This window comes from Elaeis guineensis, chromosome 5 (genome assembly GCF_000442705.2).
Source record: "Elaeis guineensis isolate ETL-2024a chromosome 5, EG11, whole genome shotgun sequence".
Lineage (NCBI taxonomy): Eukaryota > Viridiplantae > Streptophyta > Magnoliopsida > Arecales > Arecaceae > Elaeis > Elaeis guineensis.
The window spans coordinates 4,105,373-4,121,492 of record NC_025997.2 but is presented as its reverse complement, the minus strand read 5'-3'; the positions used below and the strand labels follow the sequence as shown (position 1 = coordinate 4,121,492).

At 41.1% G+C, this 16,120-nt stretch overlaps 1 protein-coding gene across 5 annotated transcripts; it reads left to right on the top strand.

The window, feature by feature from the left end:
- The first annotated feature begins 285 nt into the window (after positions 1-285).
- Positions 286-8,646, top strand: LOC105044492 (protein-tyrosine-phosphatase MKP1). 5 transcript variants are annotated; one of them, XM_073257196.1, is made up of 4 exons: positions 286-3,100; positions 6,706-7,378; positions 8,095-8,287; positions 8,405-8,646. In XM_073257196.1, exons 1-2 carry the CDS (start codon positions 752-754, stop codon positions 6,763-6,765), a joined length of 2,409 nt encoding a protein of 802 aa, XP_073113297.1. In that variant the 5' UTR covers positions 286-751; the 3' UTR covers positions 6,766-7,378; positions 8,095-8,287; positions 8,405-8,646. The 5 variants fall into 5 exon arrangements, with proteins under 5 accessions (XP_073113297.1, XP_073113296.1, XP_019706476.2 ...); XM_073257195.1 differs by having other exon boundaries at positions 6,706-7,445; XM_010922420.2 differs by lacking the exon at positions 6,706-7,378 and having other exon boundaries at positions 287-3,100.
- The last annotated feature ends 7,474 nt before the right edge of the window (positions 8,647-16,120 follow it).

Sequence of the window (16,120 nt, the reverse complement as noted above, 5' to 3'; positions counted from 1 at the left end):
ACTCTCCTCCTGCAGTCTCCGGCGATGACCGGATTTACCCCACCCCGGTCAAGGAGGGCCCACTAGCAGTCAAAACAAATCTCCCATATATCGACTGCCAGCTGTCCCATGAAAAGGGACTACCAAATCTACGAATGTGATCTGTTTAGTCACTTTGGATTTTCAAATACACGGCGCCGATTGGTTCGCGCAAGCTTCACTCGCGACGGAAATTAGGTGCGCCCCGAATCCACCCAGCCACGGTTAAATCCCCACCCTATCCTCTTTAAACCCCTTGGGCCTCGTCGCTCTCTCTCTCTCCGCCCCTAGGGTTAGTACTTAGTCCGCATCTCCCACCTTTCTCTCTCCTCTTCGATGCCAAGCGTCGTGGATCCTTGGTTGCCTCTGCCTCTGTGAGTATCTTTGTTTCGTTCCTCTCCTCCGCCTTTTCTCTCTCTCCTCCGCCTTTGTTTCGTTCCTAGCTTGCGTTTTTTCCCCCTACTTTAAATAGGCCTGGCAAGAACCGAATTCGCCAAAGGCTGGAATTCGATTCTTTCTGGATTTCCGCTTTCGTCCCCCACTTCCCCCTCGCCATTTTTTTTTTTTTTTTTTGTGGTTTTTAGGTGTTTTTAGGCCGGAGAATAAATAAAAATAGCTTCTTGCTGTCGTTTGGATTTGGGGATGTCGATCGGTTTCTGTCGGGATAGATGAGCCGTCATCTGGTCCTATCTAGGGTTCTTTTGATATCTTGATCGGGAGGGGTAGTCAAGTAATGGGAGGCAAAGAGGATGAGGCCTCCGGTCCGCAATCTGGCAGCCGGAAAACCTTCTGGAGGTCGGCGTCGTGGTCCTCTTCACGGACCTCTGTGCCGGACAGCTCCAGCTGTTCTACCGAAGAAAAGAATTCGACCAACGGCCAATTCCGACGGTGCCCGGCCCCTCCCCTGACTCCCAGATCCCAGAGCGGCAAGGTTCGGTCCTGCCTTCCCCCTCTCCAGCCCCTCTCCATAGCCCGCCGTAGCTTCGACGACTGGCCCAACCCCAGCAGCGACGACGTTGGGGAGTGGTCGCAGCCCCCCACTCCTAGTGGGAAGGCCAGCGCCAACAAACCCGGTGAGGGTCTGGAGCTGGATCTGTCCTTGCTGCGGTCCCAGGTCAAGAAAGATCAGATCGCCTTCTTTGATAAGGAGTGCTCCAAGGTGGCCGACCACATCTACCTCGGCGGGGACTCCGTCGCTAAGAACCGAGAAATCCTTCGCCGGAATGGAATTACCCATGTCCTCAACTGTGTTGGATTCGTTTGCCCGGAGTACTTTAAGTCTGATCTCGTTTACAAGACCCTCTGGTTGCAGGATAGCCCGACGGAGGATATCACGAGCATATTGTATGATGTGTTTGATTACTTTGAGGATGTCCGGGAGCAGGGCGGGAGGGTGTTGGTCCACTGCTGCCAGGGAGTGTCGCGGTCCACCTCGCTGGTTATAGCTTACCTTATGTGGAGGGAAGGGCAGAGCTTTGACGATGCCTTTGATTATGTTAAGGCTGCGAGGGGGATCGCTAATCCGAACGTGGGTTTCGCTTGCCAGCTGCTTCAGTGCCAGAAGAGAGTCCATGCAATCCCGTTGAGCCCCAATTCAGTGCTGCGGATGTACCGAATGGCACCTCACTCTTCGTATGATCCATTGCACCTAGTACCAAAGATGTTGAATGATCCTTCGCCAGATGCTTTGGATTCACGGGGGGCATTCATCATTCACATCCTCTCGTCGATTTATGTGTGGATTGGTAAGAATTGCAAGCTAGTAATGGAAAAGGATGCAAAAGCTGCGGCTTTTCAGGTGGTAAGGTACGAGAGGGTGCAGGGGCCTATCATGATGATTGAAGAAGGGGATGAGCCACGAGAGTTCTGGGAGGCGTTTTCAAGTGCCCCTCCGAATTCAGACAGTGCCACAAAGATTAACAAGGAACAGATTGAATCAGCAATCAAGGCTGGCGTTGGTAAGAGGCGAGTGGAATCATATGATGCAGACTTTGAGCTTTTCTATAAGGCAATTACCGGAGGCGTTGTGCCACCATTCTCTTCTTCGGAACCGGGACGGGAAACCAACCTTCCGGCAAGAGAAAGCAACTGGAGTATTTTGAGGCGTAAGTTTATAACAAAAGTTTATTCAGATTCTGCATTGCTGAGGAATACGGATCCCCGCATGAACCGAATGCAGCTTTTGACTGCGGAGGCATCTACATCCCCTCCATATCTTTCTCCTAGTTCACTTTCCTCTGACTCGAGTGCTAGTTCAAAGTGTAGTTCAGAGTCACCTTCCATCTCTCCTTCAACATTCTTCTCTCACTCGCTTACTCCATCTCCTGCTTCATCTAACTCGTATGACCCTTTGCCACCATCATCTAGGCCTTCTCGCCAACCCTCAAGCAATATGGAACCCTTGAAGCATTGTTGGGAATCAGGTTCTCCATCTAAGGGGCTTGCACGTTCTATTGCTGAAAGAAGGGGAAGCTTTTCACCTCTGAAATTGCCATCACTGAACAAAAATGATGCTCCAGTGTTATCTCGGAAGGTGTTAAATACATCATCTGTATATGTTGAAAGGGCAAATGAAATCATAGATAGGAATAACAATAGCTGCATGTCCAAAGATGATGCTTTAGACAGGGAAGGTAATGTAGGGGAAGTTTCAGATGTCAAATGCACCAATGAATCTGCTGTTAATAGTTTAGAAAATCGGGCAAACACTCAGAAAAATCATCCAAATCAAAACGATCAATTGCTGCCTGGTTCAACTGGAAGGGTTGGTGTTAGGTTGAAGAGTCCCAACCCGGCACATCTCTTAGTGTACCGCTGGCCTAATATGGAAGAGCTAGCAACATTTGCTAGAGAAGATCTTGATTCTGAAGCAGTGTTTCTTTTCTTGACTCCTAATGCTGGTAAAAGTGGAGAGTCAGGTAGGACTTTATATTTGTGGATAGGAAAGGGCTTCGAACAAGCTAATGATCGAACTCAATTAAAGAGCAGCAAAGATGTAGGAGAAGTCATTCCAAATGACTGGCACCGAGTTGGCTGTGAGTTTCTTGGTTTAATGGGTCTGGAAAAGGACCTTCCGATTAAGGTACATACATACACTTCATATTCATTGTTAAGTGATGAATTGTTTCATTGTCTCCATATGTCAGAAAGTTCTACTGCAATTACTATTTGGATGATGAGTTCTGATTGCTGCTTCAGATTTTCATGTACTATCTTTTCTCATCATTAATTTATTTTGCTTAATATATCTGTAATCTGATTGTGATAACAACCAATTGGTATATAGCATGTTTTGATAAGATCTTTGCAGATAATACAAAGAGTTGGTATGTGTTCTTTAAAGAAACAAGAATTGATGTGCCATTGCAATAGATTTGGTGTGAAATGTGGAGGTGTTCCACCAGACATGCTTGTGTACATGTGTGCAATTGCTCGATCTGGATCTCATCCTAGTTCGACATTATTGGAGGAACCTCCACTGGCAGCATATGAATACACTTTATAATTTTAGATACACTTATTGGTGTGCATGAAGTCATTCGCAAGCTCATGCTGCCACATTTTTTACATCTAATGCACAAGCAACTAGTCCAAAGTTGGGACAAGGTTGAACAGTTAGTTATACACTGCTGAAGTTTGGCTTGGATGATACAAACCCTTGCCACTTCAAGGAAGGGCGAATGCTCAGTTCTGCAAGGCATTGGCCCTTGCTTTGACTGACAACTATTAAACGTCTTCGTTCCATGAGTAGTGGCTCGATCTGCCAGAGGGCTTGGGCTCTGGCCTGGAATGGGTAGTGGTGTAGGGAAGAGGATGGGGAATAGCCCCTTCCAGTTTCAAAATAAAAAGAAGTCAGCTATACATTAAATAGGGACATTTGGCAGCATGGGATTGTGGAAACAAAATATAGTAATCCATTTTTACTAGTATGTTATAGCTACAAGTCTCTGTTGATGAAAACCATCATAATGCCCAGTGTTTCATTCTAGTAGCCCCATGGGATAGGTATAAGTGTGGTCCACACATGAAAGGGGTTTTATTGTGGTATGGACAGTGGATAGACTTATTCAGTTTGGGGTGACAATTTATTACCCGACCTGCTAATCTGACTTACAACTGATATGCTTTAAGCAGGTTCATGTTTGGCATAAATGTGTCAAGGTTATAAACTGTTTGATTCCAAACTAACCCAATTGTTAGATGGGTCAATTTCACATTTAGACTCCTGAACACATTCTGATCCATTAATAGTTGGGCTGGGTCGTGACCTGTTTAACCCATTTAAGATCTCCTCAACTCGTTTAAAACCTGCTCAACCTGTTTAAGAGCCACTTAAACCGTTTAACCTGATTTGATCCATTTATTAAATGGGTTATGTGTGTTGGTCTGATAGATTTTATCCAGACCCACATCCAAACCAACCCGACCCTGTTGCTACCCCTATTTTAGTCTATATGTTTGTGGATTTGGGAAAAGTTTTCTTTAAAACAACATATATGCTCATTTATATACAGGAGCACTTTTATCAGGCTGTACAAAATGGTTTATATAGAGTATTTCTTTCTGGATTTTTTGGTGAAACCTGGTGGTATATATTTGATATCTTAGCTTCAGATGGAACTCAATAGAGAAGGAATAAGGCTATCATCTTTGTTTCTTTCTTTTCTCCATATAGCTTGTATTTCAGACCATCGATAAGATAGTCATATGAGCCCTAGATTGCTTGAGCCTTTGTTTCCATCCGACTACCCCTTGAAATTATTATTGGTATCTGTGATTCTAAGCAAGGTTTGAAGTTTGGGCTTTAACTAATTTGAAACTGCTTGAGTTTTGGCATTCTATATTAGATTTTGCTGTAACTAAACATTGCTGACCAGAATGACAAATGTAAGGACAAAACCTAAAATTAAGGCCTTTTATTTGTTTTTCAATTGAGCTTAATAGTGAGGCCCCGTTGAAAAGACTTTTGTTAGAGTAAATTAAGATTTGCGAGATTAGGAGTGAACCTTACTTAGATGAGATTTAGGAGAATAAAAAACTTAAGAGTTGATGTTGAAGTTACATGTTTCATTGTTTTTACAAAATAGGGTGTAAATGTTATTAAGTTTAAAACTTTTTTAAAAAAAAAAATAAAACTATTCCTTCCATTTAGCACAATTTCTTGTAATTTTTTTAATTAATTTCAATAAATTTTGGTGGGCTTTGTCCTACATTCTGAACATTTAAATGTGTCCTTAAATCATGTAGCTTACGCTAATGAACTCTTTTTAGTTGGATTGGAATGAAAATCATGAAGACTGTAACTCTTAGCTCAGCCAAAACCAAGTTTTGCTGTGAAAAATCCCAAATTGTTAATAAAATTGTTAAGAAAAATCGAGCTTAGAGAAATATATATTTTTCTTAAATAATAAAATGTTAAAACTTGTGCAATTCCTATTCATTAATACATTTCTATGAACAACTTTGCAATCTAAGAGCATCAAAGCATAGAGAAAGGGTTGAATCACTCTTTTTTTTTTTTTTTTAAGAGTTGGAGATTATCAAAAGAGAATTCAAATAAAAACTTATAGATATCTTACAATAAGTACACTTTATTAGAATAATATCACTTTTTTTGTGGATACGGGGCTCAATTGTGTTCATATGATCGAGGGTTTGAGTTAGAGGTAAACTACTGCTGCTGCTGCTATTATTATTATTATTTCCATTTAGAAAAAGGAGGATGTGTTGGTTGGAGGATGTGGAGTGTAGTATTGGTTGTAATGGTGGCTTTGATCCCACAGGAAGACACATCCTGTTATTAGTAGAAGATGCCATGGTGGTGGTACCTATGAAATGTAATTGACTTGAGAGAGAACCATGAAGAGCCTCCATGCACACACACAAATCAAAAGATCCTGGTTTCATCCCTTCTTCTTATTTCCTCCATAGCAAAGAAACAAATAGCCATTGGGTCGTAAGCAACTTATCTTGGGACATATGTAATACCAAATCATTGTTAATTTATTGCTTTGCTGTTTACTTTTGAGTCATCTTTCATTAATCTTACTTCAAAAAAGAAAATTTAGCAAATTCTGATTATAGACTCACTGTCCCATGTATCTTTGAGAGTGAGTTTGTTTATTTATTTATTTTGGGGGGTTTCAGAAATAGTACCAACTCATTTCTTGCTTCAGTGGTAAACTCAATTTGGAGATGGAATAAGATGATGTGAATTGTGCTCTTCTCTTTTCATGACGGCAGTTTCGTGGTTGGAGTACCATACATCTGCTTTATATCCAATCTGTAGATCACATAAATTTGAGGTTCACTATTTCTCTGAGAGGTTTGCTGGAGGGAGTTTAAACTTGTAAGACTGAACCATTGATGCACCATGGTTATGAAAACCTTTACCATATATGGGATGGACATGGCCAAATCAAAGCCTTAACCTTTTGCTGGTGTCTATTGAGTCAGCTACAATCGAATTTACCCACTAGGAGAGTTCAAATTTTGGAATTGAAATTAGTCCTTTGGACTATGCTCTTGTAAGAGAACTAAATTAGTTGTTAATTGTTACAATAGGACGCTCGCTGTCGAATAAGGAGACTACTTGATTTACATTTGTATTTTCTTGTTTAGAAATTTGGCTGGAGTTGCCGATATATTAGGGAAAAAAAAAACTGATGCAAGATATTTGCAATGCAGATGCTGCACAGGGAGGATTCATCTGGCAGCACTGTCCAGACTGGTCAAACAAAGATCTGATTAGAACATCTTAGGGTCAGATAATTCTTCTCTGCGCACCATCTCCAATGCAATATTATGCATCGGGTTACTTAATTTTCAGGCATATCTCGCAACTTGCTTCATCTCTTTGTTGCACACTCTAAACATTATTTTATGGCCGTCATAAGGGCAGGCTTTTGTAGGCTACTCAAGAATTTTGCTGGAGGGAGTTTAAACTTGTAAGACTGAACCATTGATGCACCATGGTTATGAAAACCTTTACCATATATGGCATGGACATGACCAAATCAAAGCCTTAACCTTTTGCTGGTGTCTATTGAGTCAGCTACAATCGAATTTACCCACTAGGAGAGTTCAAATTTTGGAATTGAAATTAGTCCTTTGGACTATGCTCTTGTAAGAGAACTAAATTAGTTGTTAATTGTTACAATAGGACGCTCGCTGTCGAATAAGGAGACTACTTGATTTACATTTGTATTTTCTTGTTTAGAAATTTGGCTGGAGTTGCCGATATATTAGGGGAAAAAAAAACTGATGCAAGATATTTGCAATGGAGATGCTGCACAGGGAGGATTCATCTGGCAGCACTGTCCAGACTGGTCAAACAAAGATCTGATTAGAACATCTTAGGGTCAGATAATTCCTCTCTGCGCACCATCTCCAATGCAATATTATGCATCGGGTTACTTAATTTTCAGGCATATCTCGCAACTTGCTTCATCTCTTTGTTGCACACTCTAAACATTATTTTATGGCCGTCATAAGGGCAGGCTTTTGTAGGCTACTCCAGAATTTTGGTCATTAAATTTCTCTGCTGATCACTTGCAGCATTTCCTCCTTTCTACAACTGACTACTTACCTATGTCCCCCCAACTTTCCTTTATGAATCCAGGCTTGATGAAAGAAGATTGCATCCTAGTCAGCTGTATATCTTGTATGGGTGCATTTCTTTTTACTTGGGTGCCTCTGTTTTCTTTGGCATCAAAGAAAATCATGGAGCAGAATTTTGTGACGAGGATGGTGATAGAAAAGGTGTATTTAGAAGGGATAGTTAGTTTGTCATTCAAAGTGCACATCATCCCTGTATGAAACTGCTGTTAGTGCAGCTTGTCTGTGCTACTTCTGTTTGATTTTTTTTATTATAATCCTCAATGAAAATACTATGATCTGTTTGAGGAGAAAGTTTCATCTTAAATTCTTGTTTAGTAATTTGATGCCTTGTCTTGTTCTACAGTGTCTAAAAGGTTCTGCTTGCCCGATGTTTCTTTCTGTTTTCCCTTCTATATGTTTATATATTATCCTTGTTAGTATCAGGGGTTACTTATTTTGGAATTTGAATGATGACAGGTTGTCAAAGAACAGGAAACAGAGAAATTCCTGGAATTTCTGAACTATTGTTAATTTTAGCTCTGCAACGAAACGTTCCAGGAGCCTAACAGACTTGATCACTGCTCGGGTTTCTCTTTCCTCACAATTGTTATGCAGTGGAGTATTTTTGACATTTTGTTCAAATGGCTGAAAGCCCTCAAGCGTTCGTGAGGTACAAAACAGCTAAGGTTCTGTGTCACCGAAATAAATTTAAATATCAGTGATCTCAATTCGTGCTAATTTTCTATTAAGGCAATAATTAGTTTCTTTCCTCACTTTATAATCGCAGGAGGCTGCCAGAACGTAACATCTGTGGCTACTTAAGGTTTTGGCACACTTGGATGTACATCGTCGGCTCCCAAAGCTCAGTAAGCTCAGATACTGTAGAGACTGATTTTTTTTTTTCCTTTTTTTTTCTTTCTTTCTTCTTTTAATGACTGCTTGTACATTATCACAACTGATTCGATTTCATTTTGCTTAATTTATTAGCTGAGTTTTCTCCCGTAATGAATCAATCCATCACTTATTCCATATCTTTTTCTCGTTTGCCTTATTTTCTTGTGGTGTTTAAGTAGATGAGAATGTGATTATCAATCACTCCATTTCTCAATATGAAACACTCGAGCTCTTCGTATGGAGTTGAAAGTCTCAGTTGTACGGGTGATTCTCTCTTGACCCGTGAATCGAGCATGGCACTCGTAATGAATCGGGCCAAGGGAGCCCGTTGGCCGTAACGGTCAAGAAGCCACGGGAAATAATGCCATGCACGCTTGATCATAGAAAAATGGCTGTTCTTTTCCCGTCTCCATTATGATGTCTACCATCATACGGGAAAGGTTGTACATGGGTTGGGTTGGTTTTGGATTGATCTTAATTAATTTCTAATTTTCTGAATTGAAATTGAACCAATCCATATCGGTGCCAAATCAATTTGAGCCAATAAAGATTGAGTAGGTTCATTGCGGTTCTCAAATTTTCTTAAAATTAAATTAAAAAATAAAATATTGTTTTATCTGGAATAAATTAATAATAAAAGATAAATTATAGAGAGTAATATGTAATATATGTAAAAGTATTTTACAACAATAAAAATCTAAAATACCTGTGAATCTAGAACATAGCACGTAACGAATTATAAACACAATAAACCAATACATGCATGCGCGCACACGAGCTATATTAAAAAATCTTAGTATAGATACACCAATAAGCATTTGACATAATCAAATCTTGGAGATGGTGGGGGAGCTCTGCTGCAGACATCTAAATCATACTATCGATATGTTCAGCCAAATAAAATGCCACTCAATCAGCAATATTGTTACATCCCTATGAGTATGCTTGATCATTCTGCAGGAGCATTGAGCAATGAGTCCTCAAGCATCAACCAACATGGGAAGATAGGCTTCAAGGAGCTTGGACCCAGTGGACAACCATGAAATCATCATCCTGGAGTCCCCTTTCAAGATGTATTAGCTCGTATGGTAGAAATGGCATACATCAAGCCCTCCCATGCAATAAGGAGGGATCTCGTATTACAGATGGCAACTGCAATAAGGAGTCCTCAACTGGGGCACGATAATATTAAAAAGAGATCACAACTGCAATAAGGAGGGATCTCGTATTACAGATAGCAAATCTAGCTCTACCACACTACCTCCCATCCTTTACACTATCCTCGAACTTGATATTGAGGAAATTGGGGGTAGGGGGGTCCCATGAAAAGTGAACTATTTGAGACGTAGAGACTGCAGTAGTGGGACTTTAGATTTCTCCAACCATCAAAGAACCCTCCAAACTCCTAGCCCTCGTGAAATTAGTGGCATCAATCATGACTTTAGTTATAATTTCAACTAGGGTATCATGGATATTGTCGAAAATCCTCATGTTCCTACCTAGTCAAATGTAGTAAGTGGTGTGGCATAAGCCAATCACCGACCCTTGATGCATGGCCTTTGCTCGACTCTCCTATCTAATGTAGTGAATGAAAGTCTCTCGTTCTTAGGATTGGGTGCCGATGGCCAACCAATAGAATGCTCGGCTCCAGATAAGAGAAGCTCTCGAGTAGCCAATGATAGTATGATCAACCACCTCCTCCACATCCATGCACTAATCATAGTAGAGGGAACAATCACACTCTGATGGTGCAAAAAGCTCCTTCAAGGTAATGGATTTCGTGCCACTTTTCAGATGAAGGAAGCCACTTTAGGGTAAACCCATATGCTCCACACCTAACCTAAATCTCTAGATCTCATTGAAAACCGCTTGAGGATGAGATACAGCGCACTAACCTTCAAACTCAGAGGCACCATTCCAAACTAAATTGTTTAGATAATCATCCAAAGGAAACACCATCGAGAGAACATGTGAGCTGAGCTCACCATCGAGACTCCCCTTGATGAGTTCTTTATCCCACATCCTCGCTCCATCAAGAATAAAGTCACAGGCCACCTTGTTCTCCAAAGCCTCATAATCAATAACAAATGGGCATTGAGCAAGGGAAACGGTAATCTAGAGGTCATTAAGCATATTAATTGATCTCTCATCACCAATCATCCATCTAAACCTAAAAGTAAGCTTAGGAGCAAATGAGCAGAAAGTTTTTCAAATAGAAGAGCAATATTTGCACGACAAAGTCGATTTATTTAGTCTCTTAGCTCCATATTTTGCCTACATCAATAATGCCCACATATTCTGAGTCATTCATGAATTTAGCAACCAATCTTAACATAAAAGCATCCTCTATAACCAATAGTGACTAGATGCCCCAATCGCCCTCCTGCATCGATTGGCATATGGCATCCAATGTTGGGGACCTTCTTTGAGGCGTGGAGATCTAGAAACCAACAGCAAATACCTCCAAAAGGGTGTGGCAAGGCTTGGAGGCGCTAGAAATTAGGGGTGGCCAAGAAAATCCTAGGTGCTAAAGTTTTTTCTTCTTCCTTGGGATTGGCGACTAGGGTTTTGTGAGAGAGATGCTAGGGCATGAGAGAGAGAAGAGAGATAGGGAGAAAGACTTTTTTTTCATTCCTCTCTCATTTGACCTAATTACATGTATATATATACCTATACAAATTGATCAAATTCTAGCCCAAAAACTTTCATAGCTAAATCAATGTGATTGCACTCAATCAAAGCCCATGTACATCCATGACTCGACGTACTCTGATCTTCTTGGATCCAAATCTAGTCCAAACATGGATTAGCTCGCTCAAGACTCAAATTTACTAGACCTCAAGACCCTCAAGGCCCCAATCCGTGGGCCTCAAGATTGTGGAGAGTCGAACCTCCACTCTAGGACCAAATCGGTCCTAATCCTAAAATCCAAACTAGTCCTAGACTCATGAAGCCAATACCATGGCTTCTCATTTGACCTTCCAAAGCTTGAGAGCACTACATTTGTGCCTACAATCTTCACTTTGGTATCCCAAAGTCTTAGCAAACTTCGTATGGTCCATCTGCACCAATCTACTATCATTGTGCACCTTGATAGCATCCTGTGCAAATCCCATCATCAATGTCAAACCCTTCAGCCTTGGAGTTCCCTTGGAGATCTCTGAGATGTCTGCCTCTCCTTGGACTGAAGGTCCCTTCTTGTATTTGTGCACCCACTTACGTCCTGTAGGCTTTCTTTTGCTAGACAGTTGCACCAACCGCCGCTTCAGACTCTCTTGGAAGGACTGTAGCTCTTCTGACATGCCTTGAACCCACCTATCTTTTCCTTGGCTTATCTTAATCTCCTCATAAGTTTCAGGATCTCCTCTCACTACAACCAGTGTATATGACACTATCTCCTTAGAGCCATTCCTTTCCGACTGTCGCACATTTCGCATCGACTTGTGCAGTGTGACACCGCCACTACTGCTGAAATTTTTTTTCTTTCTTTGCATCCTCCATCTCTGAACTTATGCCAAACCTCCCTCCACATGTGGAGGCATCTCTAGATGGTGCTCCATCTGCATATCGAGTCCTCCTTGTGCACCTATAAAAGATAAAATTGAAAACAAGATTAGCTGTCCAACACTGTCTTATTGGGCTTCTTGCTGCTCCTTCACCGTTGCTGCTGCCGTTTTGGATCCTCCACATACTGCATACCCTTTCGAAACCATCAAGAGAAAATTTTCTTCCTCTGAATCAGTAACGACACTAAGAAAATCAGTCTCTTTTCTTTCTCTCTTGCACTTCTTCCAAAATGGACAATGCCACTTAAAGTGCTATGCTTATTACACTTGAAGCACCTTATCTTCTTGTTGCTTTTTCGAGACTTGTACCATCCCTATGCTCATTCCTATCCTTCCCTCTCTTGGACCTCTCTCTCGTACGATAAGGCCCTTTTAAGAAACATCCTCTTTTGTCATCCACTTCCTCTGCTCATTGGATCTGAGAACTGAGAGTATATCTTCATAATGTAGCGTCTCCTTACCATACAGTAGGATTGTCACTAACGGATCAAAATTACCGAACATCGAGCATAATAAAAGCAAGCTCTTGTTCTCCTCTTCCATCTTCATCCCAAAGTTCAGCAAATCCATGCTCATCTGGTCGAACCGTTGAATATGACTCATAATATCTCCATCTTCATATATCCGAAGACTGTACAATTGCTTCTTCAGCATCAACTTGTTGCACATATTCTTTTTCATATACATGATGTACAATTTTGACCATAACTCCTTGGGTGATCTCTTTTCTAACACGTCATACAAAATTGAGTATGCCAAATTGCCTCTAATCATCGAATATGCCCTCTTTTTCAATGAACTCCACTGCCTATATGTTATATCCTCCGACCTTTTCTCCAAGATCGGATCCAATCCAAGTTGGACCAACAAATCCTCCACTCTAACCTTCCACATCGAGAAGCTTTCCTTCTCATCAAACTTCTCAAACTCCACCTTCAGTCTGCTGCTCATGGTCGGTACCAACCACAATCACAACAGAAGTAGATGAGATTTGAGAAGGTATACTTTGGAAGAGGGTGTGCAGATTTTTCTTTCTTTGGAGAACTTTTTTATTCCTCTTTATGTAATCAGATGTTGAGGGGCTCCTTTTTTTTGACTCCTATCATTTGTAGAGGCCCTCACCAAGGTTTAAAAAATTTGAAACCAGTAAGAAAAGGATCCAAGAAGGGTGCAAATAAGGATTCCTAGCGCGACTAGGACTTTTCTTGTTGGCTGCATTATGCTGCATCTTGCGCTCTACGGGCTTCTCCTTCCTTTCCACATGAAGCTTGACTTCTCTTTGATTCCTATCATGTGTAGAGGTCCTCACCAGATCTTTAAAATCTGAAATTAGCAAGAAGATAGTCCAAAGAAAGGGCGGACAAGGATTCCTAGCAAGACTAGGACTTCTTGTTGATTGCTACCTTATGCTGCACCTAATTCTTTAAGAACTCTTTTCCTCTTCCATGTCCAACCAAGCACTGATATCAATTGTTGGAGACCTTCCTTGGGGCATGGAGATCTGAAAACTAGCAGCAAATACCTCCAAAAGGGGTTGGCAAGACTTGGAGGTGCTAGAAATTAGGGATGGCCAAGAAAACCCTAGGTGCTAGGGTTTCTTCTTTTTCTCTGAGGTTGGTGGCTAAGATTTTGTGAGAGAGATGCTAGAGCGTGAGAGAGAGAGAAGAGAGATAGGGAGAAAGGCTTTTTTTTATTCCTATCTCATTTGACCTAATTATATGTATATATATACCTATACAAATAGATCAAACCCTAGCCCAAAAACTTTCACGGCTAACCTAATGTGATTACACTCAATCCAAGCTCATGTACACCCATACCTCGACATGCTCTCACTCCTTTGGATCTAAATCTAGACCAAACATGGATTAGCCCACTCAAAACACAAATCTACTGGGCCTGAAGACCCTCAAGGCCCCAATCCCTGGATCTTAAGACCATGGAGAGCTGAACCTCCATTCTAGGATCAAACCGGTCTTAGTCCTAGGATCCAAACTAGTTCTAGATTCATGGAGCCAATACCATGGCTCCTTATCTAGCCTCTCAAGACTTAGGAGCACCACATATAAGCCTACATCTAAGGTCAGTAAGTAAATTCTCTTAAAAGAGTTTAAGGCATCCCAGAGAAAGTTCCTAATCAACTACTCCATATGCTAAGCACTCCTTTAGGTAGCATACCATTCATCATCAAGTAGATTGGGTAGCATAGTATTCCTCTAGGTAGCTAATATTATACTCAAAGTAACAATGGTTAACGATGTTTATCCATGAAAAATCTATCAAAATTAATAACATATTGTAAAATATATCATCAATATATTATTATACATTAAATTCTATATGTATACATATTTATATGAGGTTCAGGTCGGTTCGGGTAAGCTTATCCAGCTCTTTAACTTAAACCTAGTTGATCTTATTAATTCTAAAATCTGGGACTAGAATTGACTAGATTCTATTATGAATTTGAACTAAACCAATTTTATAGGGCTAGTCTGGATCACTTGAGTTCTTGCCTCCATCATCAACGCTCTTGATCAATCAAGCCATGTGGGATCCTCTTCCATCATCACTGCTCGAATCTCCAATCCATCTAAATTTCACTCCCATCGATGGTGTCAACCCTACACCCACCACCTTCACGGACCTCATGTGGCCTCTTTCCCTCCTCACCCTAGGAAATGCCACTCTGCTACACTGACATCTCTTCACAGAAATCATCATCAAATTTTTAATCTTATCATTGCCATTATGGCCCTAATGAAATTCTTGAGGGAGGAAAGTGAAGCGGTAGTTGCACTTCAACGCATGAAAGTAATATTGTTGCACATGTGATAGCAGGTCTAATGAATATATTCATGCTCTTCAATTCCACTCCAATGTAGGACATCATCTATCTTTTTGGTGGCTTGCCCATGAAATAGATTCTCACCATTCTGATTTCTATCCATCATAGCCACAACTTGAGAATGTGGGGCTGTTCTTATTGCTCAGGAGCTCCCACCAAAAATCTGTTTGAGATATACAGGCCTGCGATGAGTACTAGAATTAAGATAATCTGAATCTGGAGAGTGGCTGCTTATCTCAAGATGAGATTATTTCTCTGAAAGGTTGTCTGAGACTGACTTCTGACATGCATTTTACTCAGAGACAGGCATATGGAGCTTGCGGTTTTCTACCCAATCTGCAGGTTGGAGAATGAGTCGATGGAGCATGCCCTCCTGTGATGTCCGATAGCAAGGTTGATTTGGAGGATGGGCGATCAATCGTGGGAGGTAAGTAGTGGTCCTTGGCTAGACCACTTTCTAAATGCGATCCATCAGAGTATTGCTAAGAAGTCGACCTGTGCCTGGGAGGAAGGATGATGTATGTTGCCCATGAGATTTGATTTTTCAGGAACAATTTAATCTTTGAAGCTGAGATGGTATTCGCTCATCGAGTATTGAAAAGAGCCTTTTGCTTGGCTACTGAGTATAACCACTCTGATGCTGCCAGCACATTCCTTGATGCCTCCAATTCTTGGGGCTCTCATGCTACTCCTGTAGTGATCCGGAGAGTTATTTTTATTTTCTAGAATCCCCCTCCTTTGGGGTACGTCATGATAAATTTCGATGATAGTGTTAGAGATGGTAGGAATAGTGCTGGTTTATCATCTAGGGATCGGATGCTAGATTGCTGTCAACGGAGGGATCATATCTCTTTGAGTCTTCCGTCCTAAGAGCTGAACTTTGCACCACTTAGACTGGCATTATCTATGCCCAGCAGAAGCTATAGAAAGAGAGGATCATCATTGAGAGATATTTCGCCACCGTGATAGGCTAGATTTGTAGCGACATGATGCAGCTAGAAGCCCATCAGATCCTTTAGGATATTTAGACTTGTCTTTGTGACTTCACTATAATTTTTACTCAGCACATCTTTCGAGAGATGAACAACACCGTTGACTGAATTGCCTCCTAAGTGGTTGCGTACACTAGTGACTAGACTTGACGTCGGGGTCAGACTTACCCCAGATATTTTATTTTTTGATCTTTTAGGGTGTA